We start from the raw sequence: 22,499 nt of genomic DNA on the forward strand, positions 1-22,499 counted from the left end.
TCCTCAATCCCGGCCCTTGTTTAAACCTCTCCTTCACTCTACTCCCTCCCCAGCAACCCTGTCTGTCTCCCAACCGCCCATGCCCGCTCACACCTCAAACCTCTATTGCCACCCCCAAAAATATTCTCTCTCTACCCATGCCTCCTGATAGCAAACTTTCCCTAATTGCTCTGTCCCTCAATCCTCACACTCTGGACCCTGCCAATGGCCAATTCTTCTCTCCCCACCTATCCCCACTCCACCCCTCCCTTCCTACTTACCAACCCACATTATTCCTGTCTCTTCCCATTCTCATCTCCACCAACCCCTCTAGCCCTCGCCTTATGCACTTTTGCCCCCATGTTCCCTCTTCCTAAAATATTCCCTATTGCATCTCCTTGCTTCTTTCCCACTCCCCTCGCCCATCCCCTCTGTCTCCCTCCCCTCAACTCTCCACAGCTCATCTCCACTCTCGGTCGATTTCTACTTCTGTAGGCCTGGTTCCTCTTCTGCCAACACATCGCCCCATCTCAGTGCCCTTTCTACATCCTCCCCTGCCTCCATCTAACCGTCTCCCCATCTCTCTTCCTTCCACACTTCTAACTCCCCTTTCTTCCCGTTCCTCTCATTACCTAATCTCATCCTCCTGTTCCCTCTCCCTACTACCCACTCCAATGTTCACATCTTTCTTTACTCCCTCACCCCCTTTACATCTTCTTTCTTCCCATCTCCTTTTTTTTTGTACCATACCCCATCTCGCCTCCTCTCCCTCTCCACACACTCGCTCTTCTTGTTCCTCCTTCATTTCATCTACTCTCGCCTCTTCTTCCCTTGATCTCATCCAGATCCCCTTTAACCACTAACCTTCACCGATCTTCCACACTCTCTCCCCACTTCTTTTCCCTACTGCTCTTTATGTCCCTTCTCTGCACTCCCAAGCCTCGCCCCACTCTGGCCTACGTCCCATTCGCCCACCTTACCTTTCTATTAATCCTTTTATCTAATCTCCTTCTTTACCCTTCTACCAACCCCAACCTTCTCTACCCATTCCAGTCTCTGCATTGCAGCCCTAGCTGCTCCTCATCCCCTACTCCCCTTATGTACTCTCTTACTCCCCTCTCATCCTCACTCACATCTCTCACCCACTGCTTCCTTCCCTTCTCTCTTCCTTCCATTCTCACCCCCTGTGCCTTCCCTCCCCATTCTGCTCCTTTTGTTACCCTTCCCATCCTCTCCCTGATCTCTCTAGCCCCATACCTTGCCTCTCTACCCCAGACTATTCAATCCCCTCTCCATTTTCTATCTCCCTCAACTCCCCTCCGCTTCCCGTCACCTATCCTTCTCTTTAACGTTCATGAACCCTCTCTAGTTTTCTTCCACAACTCCCATTTCTCTGCCTCTGCCTTGCCCTTGCACCCCTTTACCCTCTCCCTCCGTACTCTTCATTCTGTTCCCCTTCCTTCCCTCTCTGACTTTCCTCATCTCCTTATCTCTCTCATCCCCTTCTATTCCCCACCTGTCCCTCTTTGTCCCGCCTTTTACCTCGTGTCCCTTCCTCTATCATCCCTCTCTGACTTCTCTCTCCCCTGCCTTACCCGCCTCGTGGCTGACATCCCCCTTCAGCCCTTATGACCACTTCTTATCTCCCTGCCCCTTCCCCTTTTCACCTTCTCGCTCAACTCTGACCACTACTATATCCCTACCCTCTGTCACTCTTTGCTCTCTCTACTTCACCCAATCCCTCTCTTCCCTTTCAGCCCCTCTCTCAACTTCCCCATGGCTCTCCTGTGTGGTTCCCACCCTCTCCCAACCTTTACTCCCCCAACCCTTGTACCCAAGATTTCCTTCTCCACCATTACGCTCTCCCGTCTTCAAAATCTCTCCCTGTGCCCCCCCTGCCCACTTCTCTTCCACATTCTTCCCCTAACCCAGCCTTGTCTGCCCCTCTTCCAACCTTCTTTGCCCATACCTCTTCCTTCCCTCCCAATTGCAACCCCACCGCATATCCCCTTCCACTCATCTCACTATAAAATTCACACCTCCTCTACCATGGGCGTTTTGGGGGCATTTATCCCCCCCAACATTGTGTAGTCTGTAGCGTGCAAAAATACATCTGCAGGCAGACTGCAGGCTGCAGCTGTCTGTCATGTCAGCGTGTGTGCAAAACAGCAAAAGTACAAGTTATAACTAACAAGTACTTCTGCTGCTCGCTAATGCGTGCCCCACGTCTGCACATTTGGAACGTGCCCAGGCCGGGGAACAAACTGCACGTGCCCCCGCGCAGTGCACTGCTGCACAGCTTCAGCCTTCGTTTTCCCAGAACGAAGGAGAAGCCAGACAGCGATGCATGCGCGTGCTGCTTGATGGAGAGAGACAGAGTGAGACTCAGACTGGACCTCCTCAGCTACTACCATACCTAAGGTAAGTGAAGTGTAATTCTGTAATCTGTACCCTGTCCTTGAGTTGGTCACTCGACTGGGCAACACACAGCACTGCTCCAGTGGTGTCTGTGGCACTCAGGAGCCCATTTGCCAATAGTGTGTCATAGGTTTGTAAACACTGTCCCAAGTGCTTGCTCACCACATTTTCAGAAAAGAGTTTTGTATTTTTAAATTACCCTGAATCCAATGGCCATTGTATTGAACTTTAGCCAATGAAAGGCTTTGTCTGGCCTGCTGGCATCCTTCACGTTTCTGGGCCCGCATCCAATCTGTTGCCCTTTGTGTTTCAATGAATGTAGGCCTTGTGGGAGCTCATCGGGTTAATGCACTTTCAGCAGATATCTCTTGCCATGATAATCCAGAACTGGGGCCCTCGACTTTTCATACCCCGATGGGCTTGCCATTTGCACATGAGTACTCTTGAGTTGGCTAATGGTGGCGGTGTCTTTCTGTGACATCAGTTGTTAATGACCCTAAAACCACCTAGGCTCCCTGTCCTTGGCGATGGTCCTTGGACCTGATACACTCTTCTTTTGTGGCATTCTTTTTTACACATGAACACAACTCGACGGACGTATTGGCCCTTGCCAGCAGCAGTTCCGCACGGTTGTTTCTGTTCCATTGTGTTTTAGCCCATCCGTGTCCGTCTGTGCCATTAGAGAGAGACACAAAAGCAGTGGGTTGGAAGCGACATTGGAAGCATTCATCGAACCTCCCTATGCGTTTTGGCAGTCTCAAGTGTTTCCTTAAGAGGATGAGGGTGGGGCTACCCATATTGGGGGAGAAGGGCTTTACGGTGTACTTTTAAGTGCATTTTAAAGATATGTTCCTGCGTGCCAACATGCCTCACTTTATTTCGAGAGATTCTCATTTATTCGTCATGTTTTCTGTGCATTCTGGGGAATGTCGTTTCATGGACATCATTTGGGGACAGTGACCCTATTTTGCTGCTTGCTACCGCGTGGACTTCTTTGAATGCATTGTGATTTAGTCAATCTTAAAGCTGATCCGTTGAAATTAAGAATGTTTTAGTTCATGATGGTTCTGGTGGTGTTCTGCAGTGCCACTGCTACTAATCTATATTTATTTACACCAATTGGCCTCATTTCTAAACTAACTATTGTTTAAACATACTATAGCACATGACCTTGGCCATGGATCATGTGATGTCATACGGTTATGCGATGGCTCGTCCTCTACCCCTGTGGTTTTGGGGAAAATACATCACTGGTAAGTTTGCTTTTCCCAGTATAAATTACCATTATAAATACAGTACTATAAGTCCCAGCATTGAAAGCAAAAGCAGGAATCAATGTGCATGTTATGTGTGGCATGTATGAATGGACTCGTTAAATAAATAACGATATATAGATTGTTAAAACGCTGCTCATCATCAAAATGCAAACAGCCAATTCCGCTGCATAACGTGAAGTCAAAATTGGGGGGGGGGGGGGGGGGGGGGGGTGTGTGTGTGTGTGTGTGTGTGTGTGTGTGTGTGTGTGTGTGTGTGTGTGTGTGTGTGTGTGTGTGTGTGTGTGTGTGTGTGTGTGTGTGTGTGTGTGTGTGTGTGTGTGTGTGTGTGTGTGTGTGTGTGTGTGTGTGTGTGTGTGTGTGTGTGTGTGTGTGTGTGTGTGTGTGTGTGTGTGTGTGTGTGTGTGTGTGTGTGTGTGTGTGTGTGTGTGTGTGTGTGTGTGTGTGTGTGTGTGTGTGTGTGTTTTTTGTTTCATCTTTGGTCTCCCACACGACCGATTTTGTGATCCTGAGCAAATCCCGTTATATTCCAGCATATCAAATATCTTTTAGAGGGCACCTTTAGAAGCTGGGCGTTCTAATACTCGGTGCCTGTTTGGGGAGATGTGCAGGTATTTTCCACAATGCACCCAGACGGGTGTTTGTGAAACTCACTAAAATTACAAAATCAAAGCACATTCACACCAATATAATAGTGACCATTAAGGCGCGGGGCATGAAGTAGATTAAAAACAAAGACCCTGCAAGAGGGTGGAGCGGGTTTGTGTGTAAGATTGTGAAGGGTGTTGCTAGAGGTTTAAAAGTTGCGTATTTAGGGCTCGATTCATGGAAATATCTGTGCAGAAAATAGGGACTTTGCACACCTAACTGCATCCGAGATTCAGTTTGTTGATGTAGTCCCCAAGGTGTCCCCTGCCCCCCCCCCCCAGATTTTATGGGTCTCCTACGCCCCTGTCCTCTACCCACATCTCCACCTGCCCTTCCTCGCTATACCCCTTCACTTCTCTCCCTCTCTCATCTATCTCCCACTTCCCCATCCAACCACTGTGTGCCCCCTTTCCACCTTCTTACTCTGTACTCCCCTATGCCCCGTTCCACTCCTCATTCTCCCTATTCTCCCTTCTTTCCTTTTCCCTTCCTTCAATTCCCCTTCCCCTCACCCCCATTTCCCTAACAGCTGTCCCTACTCCCTCCGCCTTCGTATCTCATCCTCCTCAGGCCACTCCCTCTCTCACTCATGCACCCCTCTCCCCTGCCCCCCTCTTTCCGTTACTCCTATCCCCTCACCTCTCATACACTGTCCTATTTTCCCTCATCCCCCTTTTCAATTATGTCTCTCCACTGTGGATTCCTAGTCCTCTCTTGCCTCTACTCTTCTCTCCCACACCCCATCCCCATCTCCACTAAACCCCCTCTCCCCTTCCCTGGTTCCCTCTCCCTTTCACCCCATACTCCTCCCAACCATCCCTTGTCTCTCTCTCTCTCCCTTTCCCCTACCTCTTACCCTATCTCACCCTTCATTCCTCACCCAATCCCCATTTAACTTCTATCCCCTTCTACCCTTCCAACTTTCCTCAGTCATGATCTCATCTCATCCCTCACCTTCCATCTTGTCTTCTCTCACACTGTGCTCCTCAGCTGCTTCCCTTTTCCCCTTGCACCAGCCCTCTCACTATCATCCCCAATCTTCCCCTTTCCCTTCCTCATCTTGACTCCCCCGCCTTCCCTCACCTCTACCCCCTTAGCTCCCCTGACACCTCCTATCCATTGCCCTTCTGAGAGCCTACCCTCCTTCCCTTCATCATATCCCTTCCCCTGCCACCCTCTTCTGCTTCCCTCCACTCCTCAACCCATTTCCTCTAATCTCACTGCCCCTTCTTTCTGTCTCCCCTTCCACTTCAAACTCGCTCCCCTGGCCTCCTCTTCATGCAACCCCCACCCCTCCTGCAATTCCTCTGCTTTCTCTCCCTCTCTCCTGTCTCTACTTCCCTACTATCCTTCTGCCCTCCCCCTTCCTTATTTCCTTATCCCACTGCTATTTCCCTTTCTTCCCTTACACCATTCTTCTCGCCCTCCCCTGCTTCTCCGTCATCCATCTCGCCTCTCTTCCCTCTCATCCCTGCACCCCACCACGCGATGTGCCTATATCACCCTCATTACCCCCTCTCCCTCTGCCTCCTTCTCCTCCTGTTTCCCTTTCCAGCTTTCTGCTTTCTTCCCTTCCTCCCTTCCCTGATCCCCTCAAACCCCCTACCAACTGCTCCTTGTCCATCTCACCCTGTCCTCTTCCCCCTACTTTCCCCTCCCCTTCTCTCTCTCCATTGGCCTCTTATGCCCCTCGCATTCTCCACTCCCTACTCTCACTTCTCACCTTTATTCCTCTTTCCCCAGTCCCCTGCCTCCCTCTCCCATCCCCTTTTTTCCATTCACCTACATTCCCCTCTCTTTTCCCATCACCTTTCCTCTTGTCTTACCCCTTGCAACTTCCACCTCCCCTTTCTTCCGCCTCTTCTCAGCTTATACTACCTCCCTCTGTTCTCCACCCCACTAACCTTTTGCCTTGTATGTCTGCCTTTCCACACTCGCCTCTCTATCCCTCAGCACATTCTCCCATTCCTTTCCTCCCCATGCCCCCTCGCTTTCTATTTCCTTCCTCTTACCTTACTCCCCCTTCCCCTCACCATTCCTTCTCTCCTCTTCCCATATACTCTTTCACCTATCCCCTTAACCCCTGTGACTATTGTCCCCTTCCACCCCATCTCTCCCATCCTAATCCTACTCCATCTTGCATCCCCACTCCACCAGAACTGCTTCTTCTTGTACCACCCATTTACCCATGTCCCTTCTCAACTATTCCCTCCAATCACACACTCACTTCACAATCCTTTTGCCGACACTGCTACCTCCCTCTAACTCTTTCCTCCCTTATACCCCCTCTCCTCTCTGCATCCCTCTTCCCTTGCCTTTACCCCCTTTCACCTTATCCTCTGTACCCTTTCTCCACCTCTTCTTTGCTCCATCCTCCCACCCCTCCCAAAGTCATTCACGCTTGTATCTCCCCTTTACACTCAGGGACATCATTTGGGGGGTCATCATGGGTTGTAGCTTTGACCCCTGAAGTCACTTTTATCAGTGATACCTGTGGTCTCCTTTGCTACCCCTAAAAACCTTTTTTTTAAAAAAAACATTTCTTTTAATTTCTTTTTTAATGTTATCTCCTGGGCTGTGTCCAGCGCCATGTTGCTCTTTGTTTCTGGAGTGGCTGACTCTCTTGTTCAGGCCTCTTAAAAAAGAGGGGGTTCCACAAGTAAAACACTTTGAGCAGTGACCCTAAATAAGAAAGATATAGGAATAACAAATCATTTGTCTTTCTGGAATTCTATAGAATATTTGCTAGACTCATAAAAGGTTTATTGCAGGCACGCTTTAGGGGGTGAGTCATTGATCTAGTCTGTACCTGAACTCAGCCGTTCATCCTTCTGAGATCGATGAATGAGTATTGTTCTTGAAGTCCTAAGACCCCGATCTTACTTTTCAGCACCTCTTCCACTCTGACAGGCTCTCCTAGACGTTCTGGGGCTCTCTGGGGCTTGAGCATTTGAGAAGCAGAAAGCAGGCAGGAGACAGAGTCAGGTTCATCAGGTTTTATTCACGCCAGACTGACACAAACAGCATTGTTGTCAAATACACAAACTTCTGGCCCTGTGCTGAAAACCGAGTTTCTTTTTATATCTTTCTGAGCAAGAGACTTGAACCCCCACCCTTTCCTAGTGCATGCCCAGGCAAAGCTCTCCCTTGACTTTACTCGTGCACCAGGCAATTATTCCTTATCTGTTACCTTCAAATTGAAATACTTTTTGGCACCCATCCTTGGATTTTCCTGGCAACGCTACCCAAATATGTTCACGCAGCTGCGTTCCTTGGCTAGAAACTCAGACATAGCCTCATTATCTGTCTGATTTCAGACTGCTTATCTGGTTTCTGCAGGTTACTGTGGCCTTGAACTTTTCAGCTCCAGGTCTGAATCATGCCACCACTGTCTGCAGAGAGCATCTTCATTTAATGCATTCTATTAACTCATTAAAGGCATTGTTTGAATTAAAGGTATTTGTCAGTTTCACAAATGGTACAGTCCTTTTTCTGTCTTGGTATATTTAAACACTTAATCATTTTCCTACTCAATTTTTCATAATATGCATTCTGTACCTTGCCTACTTACTAAACCATGATAAAAAGCATTTTCGACTTTATAAACATAACACCATTTAAAGTACTAATGTCTTTTAACCCTATGAGTTCTATTTTCACACATTTACAATACTAAATCACTCCATACGAATTTCTCTGCCTTGCTGTAAGGGGGGGGCGCTGCCCCTACTGCATTCAGTTGCTGGTACCTCATCTTCATATTGGTACCTCCGTTACAGTATCAACATAGGTTGAGTGATATTTTGGTTGTATATTTGTTCTAAGCGTAAGTGCTACATAATAACACATCATTATCATTTGGCCGTGGACGTCTGCTTGCGTTCACAGTATTTTGGTAATATGGGCCTATACACACTGATATCAGTGATATATTTGGTGATCCATTCTTGTATGAAATGTATACCAAATTATAATGATATTGTAACCATATTTTTCGTACTTGCTATGTGATGCCCCTTCCTGGTTTATCAAGGGGTGAAAGGACGTGTTCAATCACTTCCCGTGGTATCACTTCGGTGTGGGGTCAACTGACATTACTTCCTGTGATGTCATCAGAGGTCAAGGGTCACATGATGTCACACCCGCTACCCCAGGCCTTTTGTTTAAATGACGTCCCTGCTTACACTCCTCCCTTTCTACCCCAATCCCGATCACCCAACCCCTTCTCTCCATCAACCTTTTAATCCCTGCCCATCACTACTTCCCACCCTACTCTCTTTGTATCCCTTGCTCCCACTGTCCCACCTGCTTACCCTCCATTCCTCCTTCCTGCTCTCCCTCTCTCCCCTTTCTCCTTCCACCTGTACTTTACACAGCCTTTCTTCCATTACATCCCACCATTCAATTCCATCTTGCTCCTCACTCTTTACCCACATTTCTCAGCCCCCAGGTTCCCCTTGCTCTACCCATCTCCATCTACTCCCTTTCCCCTATCCCTCTCCGCTCTCCTTCGTCTACCCCAGTATCCAGTTCCCTGTCATATCTCTTCCTCCTCCATTCCTCTCTCTGCTCATACTGTTCCCCTACTGTTTACCCTTTCCATCTCCCACATGGCCCGGCACTACTCTCCCTTGCCCCTACTCTCTCCCACTATTGTACCCCCTCTCCCTTCTTGCCCCGACCCCCATCTACACTCTCCCTCCTCTTAAAAAACGATGCCCCACTACCCCTTCCCTATTCCACTCTCCCAAAATTCTTCCCATCTCACTCTTACCCATGCCCATCTCTCTCCAACTCACCACATGCCTCCCTGTCCTACTCCTTCCCTTGTTTTACTCCCCCTTCCCCATCCTAAATTCCCTCTCCTTACTGCCTCTCCCTTCCCTCTCTCTTCCATGCTGCTCTATCCCTTACCATTCCCCTTCTTGCTGTCTCACTCTCCTAGGTCCTGGCAGCTGCACCTATTTAACCCTGCCCATCCTGTGAGTCCTACCCCTCTACTCATCCCATCACTCCTCCCATCCATCCACTGTCCTCTTCTTCCCTCCTCTACCCCTTCTTTCTCCTCTCCCCCACCTCCCTCTTCCTCTTATTTCTTTTCCCTATTCACCTACTCTACACTCCCTTTTACCTTTATGCAATCACTCTATCTTACTCACTCCACAACCATCTTCCTTCTCCCCTTTCTCCCTTTCAATTATCCTGCACTTCACTACCACTCCCCTTCTGATTTCCTCTTTCTCTTCCTAGTTTACCAGTCGTGCTCCCTTTCCAAGCCATGCTCAATCTCCCTCCTTCTATTTATATCCTGCCCCATTCTCTCCTTCCCTCTTCACTTCCATTCCCATCCACCACATCCTTTCCCTTTCCCCTCTGCCTACCATCACCTCTCCACCCTGTACAGTCCTTCACCTATCCTCCCCTTCTCCCCACTCTCAATCGCACCTTGCCACCATCATGTATCCCACTCGCCTCCTTTCTATGCATACCCTCTGCCCCTCCTCCCTAGCCCTTCTCCATCTCTCTGCCCCCTTCTTTTCCCTCTCCATCTGCCCCCCTCTCCCCATCTCATCTACCCATCTATGTATTAACCTACTCCCAATCCTTCGTCTCCCCTTCCTTCCTCTCTCCATTTATCCTTCCCCTCTCTCCCACCCATTCCCATTACTCCCCACCACTCCCTTCCTCATAGTCCCCACCCCCTGCTTCCCCTCAACTCCATTCTCCATTAACTTCTACCTTCCACACTTCTACCTTCCCCTCTCTCCCACCCATTCCCATCTCTCCCCACCGCTCCCTTCTTCATAGTCCCCGCCCCCTGCTTCCCCTCAACTCCCTTCTCCATTCACTTCTACCTTCCACATTTTCTTCCATGCACTCCTACTATCTCCTCTCTACTAACCACCAACTAACCCTTCCCTCTTTCACTCCTCTTGTAACTTCTCCCTTACCACCTCTCCCATTCTCCCATTCCCTTTTTTCATCCCCAGTCCTCCCCCACCTCCACATCTCTCCCCTCCTCCACATCTCTCGCCTCATCCCTACTTCCTTCTAACCCTATGCCTCCCTTTCATGCGTCCTCCTTTCTCTCCCCTCATGCCACTCTTATATTCTTTCACCCTCTCCCATGCCAACCTTATCCATGCTACCCCTTCCCAGTATACACGCCCTTTCACTCTTTCTCCAACCTTATTCACTGTTTCCCATCTTCTCTCAATCCTCTTTCCCCTGCCACCTCTTTCCCTTTATGTACTCACACTTGGATGCTCTTCTTGGTCTCCCTCCCCCTGTTGCCCCACTCCCTTTTACCTTCCCCCACCTCTTCCCATTCCCCTTCTTTCTTTATCCACCTCTTGTCCTGCTTTCTTAAACCCATTCTTGCTTTTTCTGGTCTCTCAACTGTCTCCTACCCACTTCCCTATCCCACCACCCTTCCCCCATTCTTCTCTCATATCTCCTCTCTACCCTGCCTCTACGTCATCTCCCTACCCCTTTATACCCTCCTCATTTTACTGTCCTCACTCCCATAACCTTCAACATTTTCTGCCCCACCAGTGTCAAACATTCCCCCTTCCCCAACTCCTTTCTACTTCCCCACTCATCCCATCCCTGAACCCTCTCTCACCTCCTCTTCCCCTGTCCTCTTTTTTCCTCTGCCATCTTGATTCCCACTTACCCATTTGCCTCTCTCATCCTTCTCATACACCCTATTCAGCTTTCCCCAACCCGTGCTCCATCCCGATCTTTCTTCCTCCTCCTTTTCCCCTTCCTCCCTTCCGTATACCCTTCCTCTACCAACCCATTGTTCTTCTCTCACTTTCCCTTTCTTCTCATCCTACCCCTTCTTACTCTTCTTTGCTTCACCCACTGTTAGGAAATATTTCATAATTGTATGTCATTTTCCCTCCATGTGGTAACTCCCAAACTGTTTGCTGTTGTTTTACACCCTGATCTAAACTTTGCCAGAGAAGCTCAGCCTTCCGCCGCACTCCTCTGGGCTTTCGCTCAATTCTAATAGGGAAACTGACATGCCCTTAAGACAGTCAGTACTGGGAGACTTTGTTTCCCTTAGTCCTTTCCTCTTGTTACAGCTTTTGTGCAACATGAAACAAGAGTGCACCGTAACTTACATTACCGCGCTCTTGGGTCTCTAGTCATTCCAAAGTCCCTAGAAACTCTCGCTGGACTTATTATGAACTGTGCAAGTGTGTCACGGACGGGACTGGTAGCAGCTATCATTTCTCTCATGGTTTGAACCCTTTTTCGCCTTGTTATCCGCGCTTACCGCGTTTGGCACAAATGAGTGGCCTGGCTCCTTTGTCCTGTCTGCGAGGTCCTTTGTCCTGTCCGCTGACCGTCTTGCCCCTTCACCTTCCCCCAAGTCGAGCCGACCTGGGGCAGTCCTTATTTGGTCATGCACTTTCCTGCGAAACCCCAAAGCTTTTCCGGGCTTCTGCATGCCTTGTGTGTGCCTCTAGGATGTGGGCTGGGATGTCCGGTCCCAATACAAATCCTGGGTGCCAGAGAGTCTGGAGTGTCCTGAATGCCTGGGACCACCGCGGTCTGCGATAGGTCCACGTATGGTGTGAGTGTTTGTGAGCAGATCTCCCATTGGGTCCTCTTCATTTTGGCGCGAAGGGAACTTTGGATAAGAGGAGGCTGAAAACACCACTAGCATGTCGATCTCCTGAGTTCACACCGAACAAAGGATAAGGAGCCAAGTATCCTGCAACAAGAAGCTGAGTCGAGGCACCGCTGGTGACCCGCTGAAGGTTTGGCACCCTGAACTGCTGTCGTCCTGTGAGACCCCTCTGCATCTGATCATCCTAGAAGGTCTGCGAAGGCGCTTCGACCCATTGGAATAGTGGGATCAACTATTCCCGGCACCTTCATCAAACCCTGCAAGTCTGAAGTGAGACGTGTGCGCCCGGACCAGAGTAAATGCGGTTGCCGTGTTGCCCTGCTGTGGTAACAACCTGTGCACGTCCGCTGCATTTGGGACAACCTCGACCCTGCATCCTGCTACGCAGAATCTACACAGTGTCGAGACGTCCTGATCATCGCAGCTGAACCTGCCAGCAACGTGAACTGAACTGGAGAAGTCTGGGTCTGCCTGCGTCGGGGACCGGTGAGTAGTCCATACCCCAACCGGTGACCCCTCGCGCAGGAGCCTGTTCCTTTTCTACCGCTGTTGCGAAATAGCAACTCTATCCCGCACTCTCACCCTGCCTCTGCCCAAAAGTGGAGGCCTTGCTTGAGTAGTGGGGACTTGTTCTGCATCGCTTCATTCACCTTCTTGAACTGCCTGATATCCTCGAAGAGGCCCTCTTTTGTCCATTGGCACCAGCGCGTGCAGGTACTTTAGAGCATAAGGCTCCTCTCTTCATAGGGCTCGGACTTCCTCCTAGTTAGGTGTATTTCAGATGTCGAACTGGGTCTAATGATAACTTGCACTGCCTGTTTGCCTCCCCATCTAGGTGGTTTACATATTATGTGCTACTAACTCCTTAGACCCCTCGGTCTTGTATATATATATTGTATTGATTGTGATGCGTTGGTTTACTTTAGTATTATTGTGATTCTTTGCTATGGTCGATGTTACAAAGGCCTTGTAATAAATGTGTCTATATTTTTAACCTAACACCTGTCTGGAGTAATTTGTAAGTGTCCTTGCTTTGTGTGCTCATTGAGGTCTTTCCATCACCCTCACCCCTCTTGAAACTTAGTCTTGACTGCCGCCATCGCAACCCTGATTGGTCTGGCTTGTCCAGAGGTTACCCTGTTCCAAGAAACTAGGCTGGCCTTCTGAACCTCTTCCCCTCCAGGTCAGAGTTCAGAAATCCATCTTAACACCCACCTACCCTCTTGCCCCCGTCAAATCTCATCATCCTAAACTTCCTATTCTTCTCACACACTGTCTTGTCCCTTGCACGTTATGCCTCATCCTGTCCCACTATCCCCTCCACCACTCATCCACCCACCTCTTTGCCCCCTAGCATCCTTCCACATCCCTCATCCTTTTTTTGGCCCTTCTCTGACCATCCCTTTTGTCTTTCTGCACCTTTTCCTTCTCACTCCATCGTTCCTCTTATCCCTTTGCTTTTCCCTCTCCACTCCCCTTGTGCTGTTAACTCCCCTCTTAGCACCCCTTTCCACTCTTACCTCTCAACTAACTCTCTCTGTTCCCAATACCCAATGTACCCCTCCTATGCCATGCCCCTATCCCATCTCTCATGTCCCCCACCCAAATCTTCTCATATCTCTACCCCTGTCTCACCTCCTTCTCCCACTGTGTTGCCTTCTTAGATCTCTCATGCCACCCCATTCTGCCATCTCCATCCCTCCCCTTTGCCTCTTCTCCTCTCTCCATCATCTCTTTCCTCTTACCCTGTCCGCTGCCTTTTTGTCTGTCTCCCACTGCATTTCTCTCACAATCACACTGACCCGATTGCACTGTCACCTATCGCTCCACTTCCTCCTCCCTGAACCTATTCATCCCTCCTCATTGCCCCAAGCTCCCTCCCCGCCAACACCCCTTCCCATACCTCTGTTTTCCCCCTATCATCTCCATCACACTCCTCCCTCCCCTTCCACCTTGTCGCCTCTCAAATCCTTTTGCCCCCATTTCATCCATCTCTCCCCTTCACTGGCCTACCTGCTTTCATGTCCCACTCAGTTGCATCCTAACAACCTCCCCCCTATTCACCTCTTTTGCCATTATCCCACTATCGTTCCTCCCTTTCCACCTCCGTATTAGCTACTCCCCTCTCTCCCTTCACCCTCTTCCTATCATCCTCTCACCCCCTTTCCATATGTCCTCTCTCATCCCATTGCCCTCATGCCCTCTCCCTTGCAGACTCAGTGGCTGCAACCCATTCTCCTTCCCCTCTCCTCCTACTCCTCACTCATCTGTAACTCACCCCATCTGTCCCCCTCCGACTGCATCCCTCTCACATTTACTCTACTATCTCCCCCTAATTCATATCTCCATTCACACATCCCTCCCCATAAACAAATAGAAACATTTATTTTGCTTGTACGTTCTGTAATCAAGCTCTAGTCCACAGATATATGTGCTTCTTTGTCCTAACTAGATCTACAGAGAAAGAACATCTCATCAATTGCGTAACTCCTCCATCGACTGGGACTCAGGATTGGATCTGCCCCATGTTTTCTTCATGCATTTTTACTATAGATGTTATTTTTTTGTTGTTTTGTGTATTGTAATTGCATTATGACATCAAAACCGAGCACCAAAATACAATAAAAAAGGTGCATTATAATAAGCATTGGTGGTGTTGGAAACTGTGTCCTTTCCAGCAGAGGCAAATGCGCTTGCTGCTTCACAACTAGTGCTGTGACAAGTAAGCCAGAACCAGCATAATCAAGTTTCAACCCATCCCCATTCCACACTGTGTACTCGGCTACACACTGTCAATACACTCATCTACAAAGGGACAATCACTTTCTAGCACTCCATGCTATAGTATGGTATAGGGTACACTCCTCACAGCCCCTGACCCTGTCCAGAACACTGTCATCACTGTTCTAGGCTGTTATACTTAATTACAACATGGCTGAGGAGTAAGTACACATTTTCTGCTTCTTGCTATCCTCCACTTGACTTTTTGCACCTCTCCACTTCTGAAAGCTCTTACCGCAGGGTGGCACATTCACACCTACCTTTCCGCTGCTCCCCTGCCATCAACTTGGTAGTGACCCTTCAACTGGATGTTAATTTGTGGGCAGTTGTGTGTGAGGCACCATAGATGTTGCACCTTCCCTTTGGCACCTTCACTTTTGTGTCCCAGGAGAGCATCTGCTAATGTTGCTACCATTGCTGCATCACTTCTGCTCCTTCCACTAAAGACATTGAAGTTTCTCCAATTGCCAATCAACGCCCTGATATTCATTTGATAGCAGCTTCCAGCCAGTGTCTGCAGTCACATATACAGTTGGGATGGTGTGTGGCAGGCAAATATTTGTATGTATGTTCAATGCAACATTAAAAAATGAACAATTATATATTTTTCTGAACAGGAATATATTACCATGAACAATGCAACACTAAAATTTGAAAGCCACAGACTACGCTTATGTTGAGCTGAGCTCTCAGATACACAGCCTCTGTTTCATCAAAGAACACGATTAGCATGGCCATCCACAATGGCTGATCTATGGTCACCATATAGTGGAATATGCTGGTAATTGTGATCATAATACTGCAGCATTCACACACTGGAAAGCATACCTAAAATCATCAGAAACATACCCTAGCATTAGGATGGGCTTTCTTGCCACTACACTAACCATGGATCAACAACCTTTGGCTCTCCAGATGTTTTTAACTACAGCTTCCATTCCAGCATGGTCAACTTTGAGGGCTCACGGGAGTTGCATTACAGAACATCCAGAGACACACACGTTGCAGACCTCTACTTTTATCGCTATAATATGTGCTTACTGTACAGTTCATATATTCGGCACTGAGCTTGCATCCATGGACTCCCAGTGTCCTGGGGGTTCAATTTTTTAATTCGTTAGCTGGGATCTCCAAAATAAAAAGTTGTGTAGAAATAATTTCTCTACTGATTATGGGAAAGGGCATAACAACATATCCTGCCTCACCTGCGATTCTCCTAAAATGGGAGCTAGGAGAAGGGGGTTTGAGTATTCTTGAGAGGAAACTAGCATAGGATTAAGGAATGATTGGAGTCAGGGTTGAGGTGGAAGAGAGGTGATCGGGAAGACGGCTTTAGTGGGATTGACTGAGGGAGAAATAGTTGTAATTTGAGTAATTGAAGGGTTTTTATGATTTTGGTAAGAGTGAGAATGGAAAAACATTTTTTGAATATTCAAATTTAAGGATAGTTGAGGTTTGAGAATGTGTAGAGTGAAAGTTAGATTTGATGAAATATTTTGAGAATGACTTAGGTGTGGTGTTCTGGAGGTGAGTGAGAAACAGGATTTGGGGGAAAGCAGGACATTATTTTTAAATCGATATTCAGTTACATTTTTAGTGTTTCATTTGGCTTATTTCCTAATTTGAATGTTTGTAATTCCACATTAAACAGCTAAATACACCTGAGAAATTAGGAGGGAGAGAAATTAGGCCAACACTCGAGAAGCCCTTTTTTTAGAATATATAGGAACATTGTTTCTTTGAAATGCTTAGTCACTTGTTTTCTCAATGCTCTAAAACTGCTTTCTGGTGCAGTGATCATTTTGGGAAGTTCATCCATATTATTGGCCAATTGATTTCAGAATTATTTTGGGGAAGATAGTTGGCTGGAAATTAAATCTGTCTACCTTTATCAGTTACCAGGTTCTGGTGTAACATAGAGACCATGTTGGCATGGATTATAAACAATGTTTTTAATTATTGATGCGCATGATACGCACAACCTCCACGCACAATCTCCAGAAATTTCAGATCATCCAAAATAATGCTCTCTATTCGGCCCTCAACATTCAAAATCTTGAGCATATCTCGGCCACACCAAGAGCTGTACACTGCCTCCCTATTCGGGAACGGATCATCTTTAAAATCATGTCCAACCCGCATAAGTATAGCTCAAAGTCGGCCCTTCGCTACCTCTCTCAAAAAATGTCCAAAGCCCAATCGTCAAGGCTCACAAGAACTCCCTATTCCCACCAATATTGTCCAACCCAAATTCAAATGTGTAAAAGCGGGTGGATCAAGCACCCCTTCCATGGCAGCTTAACTCTGGAATTCCCTCCCACCCTCATTGAGAGCTGAATAATCTTACTTGATCTTCTGGAGAGCCCTCAAAACTTGGCTATTCTCCTAAATTGGGTTGTCCAACAAAATGAACTCCTGTGTGTATGTAATTGATATTCTACCTGCATGTAACTGGTCTCTGTAACAGCACCTTGATTCCTTTGGGTTTTTGTGTGCTTTATAAATAGAAAAATAAAAAATATATATACTCTCTGTGGTACCACTCAATACTTAGACTCACAGAAAATGCACCAGCTGCTGACATTCTTTCAAAAGCATGTGAATTTCTAAGCAAGGTGTAGCTGTATAGACGAAGGAAGAAAGGCAGATTAGTTTCAGAACATAAGCAGTATACTTTCATTAGACTTAAATAGTGATACAGTGGGCCTCATTACGAGTCACCCGGTATGGAAATAATGGTGGCGGTAAACCCGCCGCCACCGTTGTTTCCATACTGGGTGATCTCGAGTCCTGCAGGCGGGAGGTGTCTCTATCGCCAGGTCTGACCTGGCGGGTTTAACACCACCCGCCTGCAGGCAGATGTGCAAACACCGGCACCATCACGAGATGGTGCCGGTGTTTCCACTCCCCCATTCCCATTGAGCCCTATTGGACTCAATGGGAATGGGGATTTACCAAATTCCGCCTCCGGAATTCCCGGGTCACCGGGCTCGTAATGCCCCGGTAATTCCGGGAATCACGGAGGCGGAATGGTAATACGAGTCTGGCGGTAACCTGCCGGTTTTTCCGGCTCGGTTACCACCGGACTCGTAATGAGGCCCAGTGTGAGGATCCTCCCACCTGGGCAACCTGTAAGGGAAAAGTTAAGTTGTACCTTATATTATTTATCACAGCCCAGTCCATAAATGTTTAATAATGTTCTGCTTTATTTCTACAGGTTCCACTAACTCAAAGTACCTGAGATACCACAGGAGAACAGTACCCAAGATTAATCTGAGACCCCTGGATGATTCCTGAGGCTGGAAGATGCTTGTCTTGGTAACAATGCCTTTGATGCCTTGGCAGGCGTAGTGGCTGAGTTCTTTGCCTTTACTCAATGGGTCCCCTTTAAGATGGACCACCTATGCAAGAATGAGTCACTGGGATGTTGAGGCAAAGAGAAAGGGAGGAACCAGACAGTGTCGGAAAGGGAGCACTTTCGGTCTTCGTAGTGGTCTCCGTTAGTGGGTCGTTACTCCGGCTGTGGATGTCCCACAAAGGTGAAATTTGCTGTGGACTCTGAAAAGGCCTGGCTGGAGAGGATAAGACCCTAGAGGACCTTGGATGCCTTTCAGTGATGACAGGTGCAGTGGCATAAGTGGGTGTCGGATTTTAGGACTTTGTGGTTTAGCGACTTTTGGTTCTTCGGTGCTGCAGCACGGACCTCTGGATGGCTTCTGGCAACCTGGACTTGACCACTGGACTGGACTCTGGACCCTCACAAAGGCTGGACCCTTGGGACATCTTATTTGTTTTTTTGTGGTGGGAAACCCACAGGCAGACCTTGCTATGCCCACAGCAAACTGGAATCTTCTTTGGTTGGAAAAAGTGGTCATATGTCATGTCAGGGATGTCCCTTGGAAGGTTCCTTGATCAGATGGAACTTTCGCAGCTCTGGGTGTCAAGCAGCACTATGCCAGTGTACCCCCTCTTCTAGACAGTACGTAGCAATTGGGTTTCCAGTGGTCACAAACAAAGGGATCGAAATTGGGATTTGGTGACTAGGACCAAAAAGCGGTTCCTGGGTATCCAGCATAACGAGTTAGGCCAGAGCTACGTGTGGGGAACCAAGAGCTAGTACAGAGGGTGCAGTAATTATAATGCTGCACTAGATGTAAACTCTAACTTTTTGTCCATTTCATGTTATCCAATATGCTCTAAATGTCCCTTAAGTGTTTCCTTTATCAGCCTTTATATACATTCCCAAACAAACATAGTTAAAATCACATAGCTAGGTTTGCATAAAACCAATTGCAGCAGGAGTCAAAAGTAGCTCCTGGTAGCTGTTTGCTTCAAGCTAACCATGCTCCCCTTGGCTATAACGAAAAGCTAAATAGCTCCCAGCTCCTAGCAATTGTGAACCCTGTAAACACTCCTCCAGACCCTGGGTGACACAACTGGACTTCTTCAGATTGAGATGTCGAAGCACTTCTCTTCTAAACTCATGAAGACCCCTTCTGCGGATGGCAAGCACACAGGACTGGCTTCCAGGTAGGGGTGTACCGAATAGTAGATTTAAGTATTCTTCACAATACTGAATAGTTGGACAAGTATTTGGCCATAGTCAAATACGGATCCGAATAGTTGCATTTATAATAAATAAAGTTATGTAGACAAGAAAATCACTTTGTAAATTAAAAACATACTTTAAAATATGTATGTCCATTCTTTATTACATTGTTTTTATTTCTTGTCTACAGAAGATGTTTGTTGAAACCCTTCAAGGAATACATTATCAGAAAAGAAACTGTTCAATAACAGCACAGTTTGCATACATTACAGATGTAATCATCTCACAGTCCGTAGTGTACAAGAAGAGAACATTGTCAGAGACAGCTTCTGATGTTGCGAGCAGGTTGGTTTAACATTTGGGGGCTTTAATAGAACACTGTTTGTCAGATCTTCTGATGAAGTGGAAGATGGGAATAAGGGGATTTAAGAGGGAGGATTTTAGCAAGTGAGAAGAGAAGGGAAGTATCTGGGTACTTTGTTTCAAAGAAAGATCAGTGCCGTTTGTGATAGACATTTAAGGTGCAGGTAGAGGATTTTACCACAAACCAGTTGTCAGTGAAGGGAAGCAAGAGAAAAGATGATTTGCTGTTTTTTCTTAAGTCAGTGGCAAGATTGCCAGCAGCTTTCTGGTATTTTGCAGTTTGTTCAATTAGTATCCTGGAAGCCTAGGGCAAAGGTGTTTGATATTGTGCAGTTGATTGTTTATTAATGAGATCATGGTCACTGCTTGTAGTAACAGTGTCACAAGTCTCTCCCCTTCTCACCTGTTGTTCCTTGCTTGCGACGTTCTTGGATGATTTCTTTCGCACGGTCCGGGATTTGTATAGACCTGTGTGCTGGTCTTCAGGTTCCAGCATGGGGATAGCAGTCCTACTCAAGGAGGCGTTTAGATGTCCAGTACCGGGAACCAAAAAGGAAACAATGTCCGAGCTCGGAGGCACGGAACGCCGTGACTCGAGCGCAGGCGAGGATCCAGGAAGAAGCACAAAGGTAAGTTCGAGGAAGGGAAAGGAAAGGAAGAAGATCCAAGGAATCGGGAAACAGGACTCGGAAGAAAGCCCGGAACGAACTCCGGCAACACACGTCAGACTACTCTGAGCGGTAGCGTTAAGACGCGCAGAGCTGCGGGTGCGTGTCTGTTTTGTAGAATGTTGAACGTAGCACGTAAAGACTGGCAAGCTGCGTTCCACACCAAACGGCCATGTTGGGAGGATCACGGAATTCAGTCCTCTATGGGTCAGAGACCACGAAGTCCAGAATGTATGCAGGTGGCGGTTCATGACAGTATGCCTCCTCTGAATCCCAGCTCCTCCGGGTTTGCCTGGATGGATGAGGTGGTATCTTCGTATCAGCCGGGGGACATTCATATTTGAAACGGGTTCTCAGGTGCGCTCACTGGGAAGATACCCTTTCCACTCGACCAAATACTGAAGTTGACCACGTCGATACCTAGAGTCACAGATTCTGGAGACCTCATATTCCATTTGGTCATTGACAATCACTGGGGTAGATCTTGGGGCAGTTCGAGAGGGTTGAACATATGGTATTAACAGAGAAGTGTGGAAGACTGGATGAATCCTTTTCCATGACTCTGGTAGTCGGAGTCGAAAGGCCACTGGATTAACAATTTATTTTATAGAAAAAGGTCTGTAATACCTGGGAGCCAATATATTTGGTCGTAGGTGACGAGGAAGGAGTTTTGTGGATAACCAGACCTTATCGCCTATTGAATAGGAAGGCCGAGGCCTTCTTTTGGAGTCTGCATATTGTTTAACGTCTCTTCGGGCCTTTTCCAGGTGTTCCTTTGCTTCTTTGTGCACATTGATTAGTGTTTCAATCCAGGAATCCACGCAGGAACTGGGGTAGGATGTGGGAGAACGGATGGTAGGACTGAAGGATGAAAGCCTTGACTACAGAAAAAGGGACTGGTCTTGATAGCGGAATGATCCAAATTGTTGTATGCAAATTCAGCCACAGGTATTAAGAGTGACCAATCATCCTGGACTTTAGTGGCAAAGCAACGAAGATACTGTTCCAGGGTTTGATTTACTCGTTCGGTAGCTCCATCGGTCTGTGGATGATAACCCGAAGAAAATGCACGTTGAATTCCCAATATACGACATAGCTGTTTCCAGAACTGGGATATGTACTGGGGTCCTCTGTCGGAAATGATTTTGAATGGCAGTCCATGAAGCCGGAATATGTGTTCTAGAAATATCCCTGCTAGTTCAGATGAGGATGGTAGTTTGTACAGAGGTGTAAAGTGAGCCATATGTGTGAACAAATCAATGGTAACCATTATAGTCGTATAGCCTGTGGAAGAGGTAGTTCTACGATAAAATCTGTGGCAATGATTTCCCAGGGTCCTGTTGGTAGTGCTGGTTGGTGTAGGAGACCTGCTGGTCTTTTATGGTCTTGTCATGTTTGTTCTGATTACAGACTGCACAAGTCTGGACATGGATCTTGATGTCATCCTTCATCCTTGGCTACCAAAACTGTCTTTGTATAAGATGGAGGGTGTTGGTGAAGCCACGGTGTCCTGAATGGAGAGTATCATGGCATAAACTTGTGATCTTTTGTCTCAATCAAGGAGTAGGGATGACCAGCCGATTGTCCTTGACCAGATATCCGTCTTTTGTTTTCAGATTCCACCGATTGTTTCTCTTAAACTCCTTCCAGGGTTCAGAGGACTGAGTTTGGACTCAAATATCCTCCAGGAGAGTAATTGCTTGAGCAACAAATATTGTGTTGGGAAACATCTTAGGAAAGGTCCGGTCCTCAAGGGGTTCATAATCAGGACATCTGGATAAGGCATCGGCTACAATGTTATGTGTTCCAGGAAAATGATGGTTTTGAAATTGGTATTGGGCAAAAAAGAAGGCCCAACGGGCTTGGCGGCTGTTTCTACATTCCAGGGATTGGAGGACTTGAAGATTCCGATGGTCTGTGCGGACTTGTACTGGGTGTTTGGCTCCCAGGAGCAGATGACACCAATCAGTGAAGGCTTGGCTAATGGCTAACAACTCCTTCTCCAGGACGGAATAATGAGTTTCACTGGGAGTCAAGGTGCAGGAGAGATAAGCGATGGGGTGTTCTAACTTGTCGCCAAGTTCCTGTTTCAGGACTGCCCCAATGGTGTAGTTGGAGGCATCAGTTTCAACAAGGAAGGGTCGGTCAGCGTCGGGTTGCGCTAGAATGGGAGCTTG

The 22,499-nt window shown here is 47.5% G+C and overlaps 1 protein-coding gene across 1 annotated transcript in view; it reads left to right on the forward strand.

Moving 5' to 3' along the window:
• Positions 1 to 2,313: 2,313 nt before the first annotated feature.
• The window catches only part of LOC138526009 (galactoside alpha-(1,2)-fucosyltransferase 2-like), a 138,702-nt gene continuing 118,516 nt past the window's right edge, over positions 2,314 to 22,499 (forward strand). Inside the window, exon 1 of the mRNA XM_069636298.1 lies at positions 2,314 to 2,400. Coding sequence (XP_069492399.1) covers positions 2,327 to 2,400 — 74 coding nt within the window. The 5' untranslated portion in view covers positions 2,314 to 2,326. The remainder of the gene's footprint in view (positions 2,401 to 22,499) is intronic.

The sequence above is a fragment of the Ambystoma mexicanum genome, chromosome 1q (genome assembly GCF_040938575.1).
Source record: "Ambystoma mexicanum isolate Mex_15411 chromosome 1q, UKY_AmexF1_1, whole genome shotgun sequence".
Lineage (NCBI taxonomy): Eukaryota > Metazoa > Chordata > Amphibia > Caudata > Ambystomatidae > Ambystoma > Ambystoma mexicanum.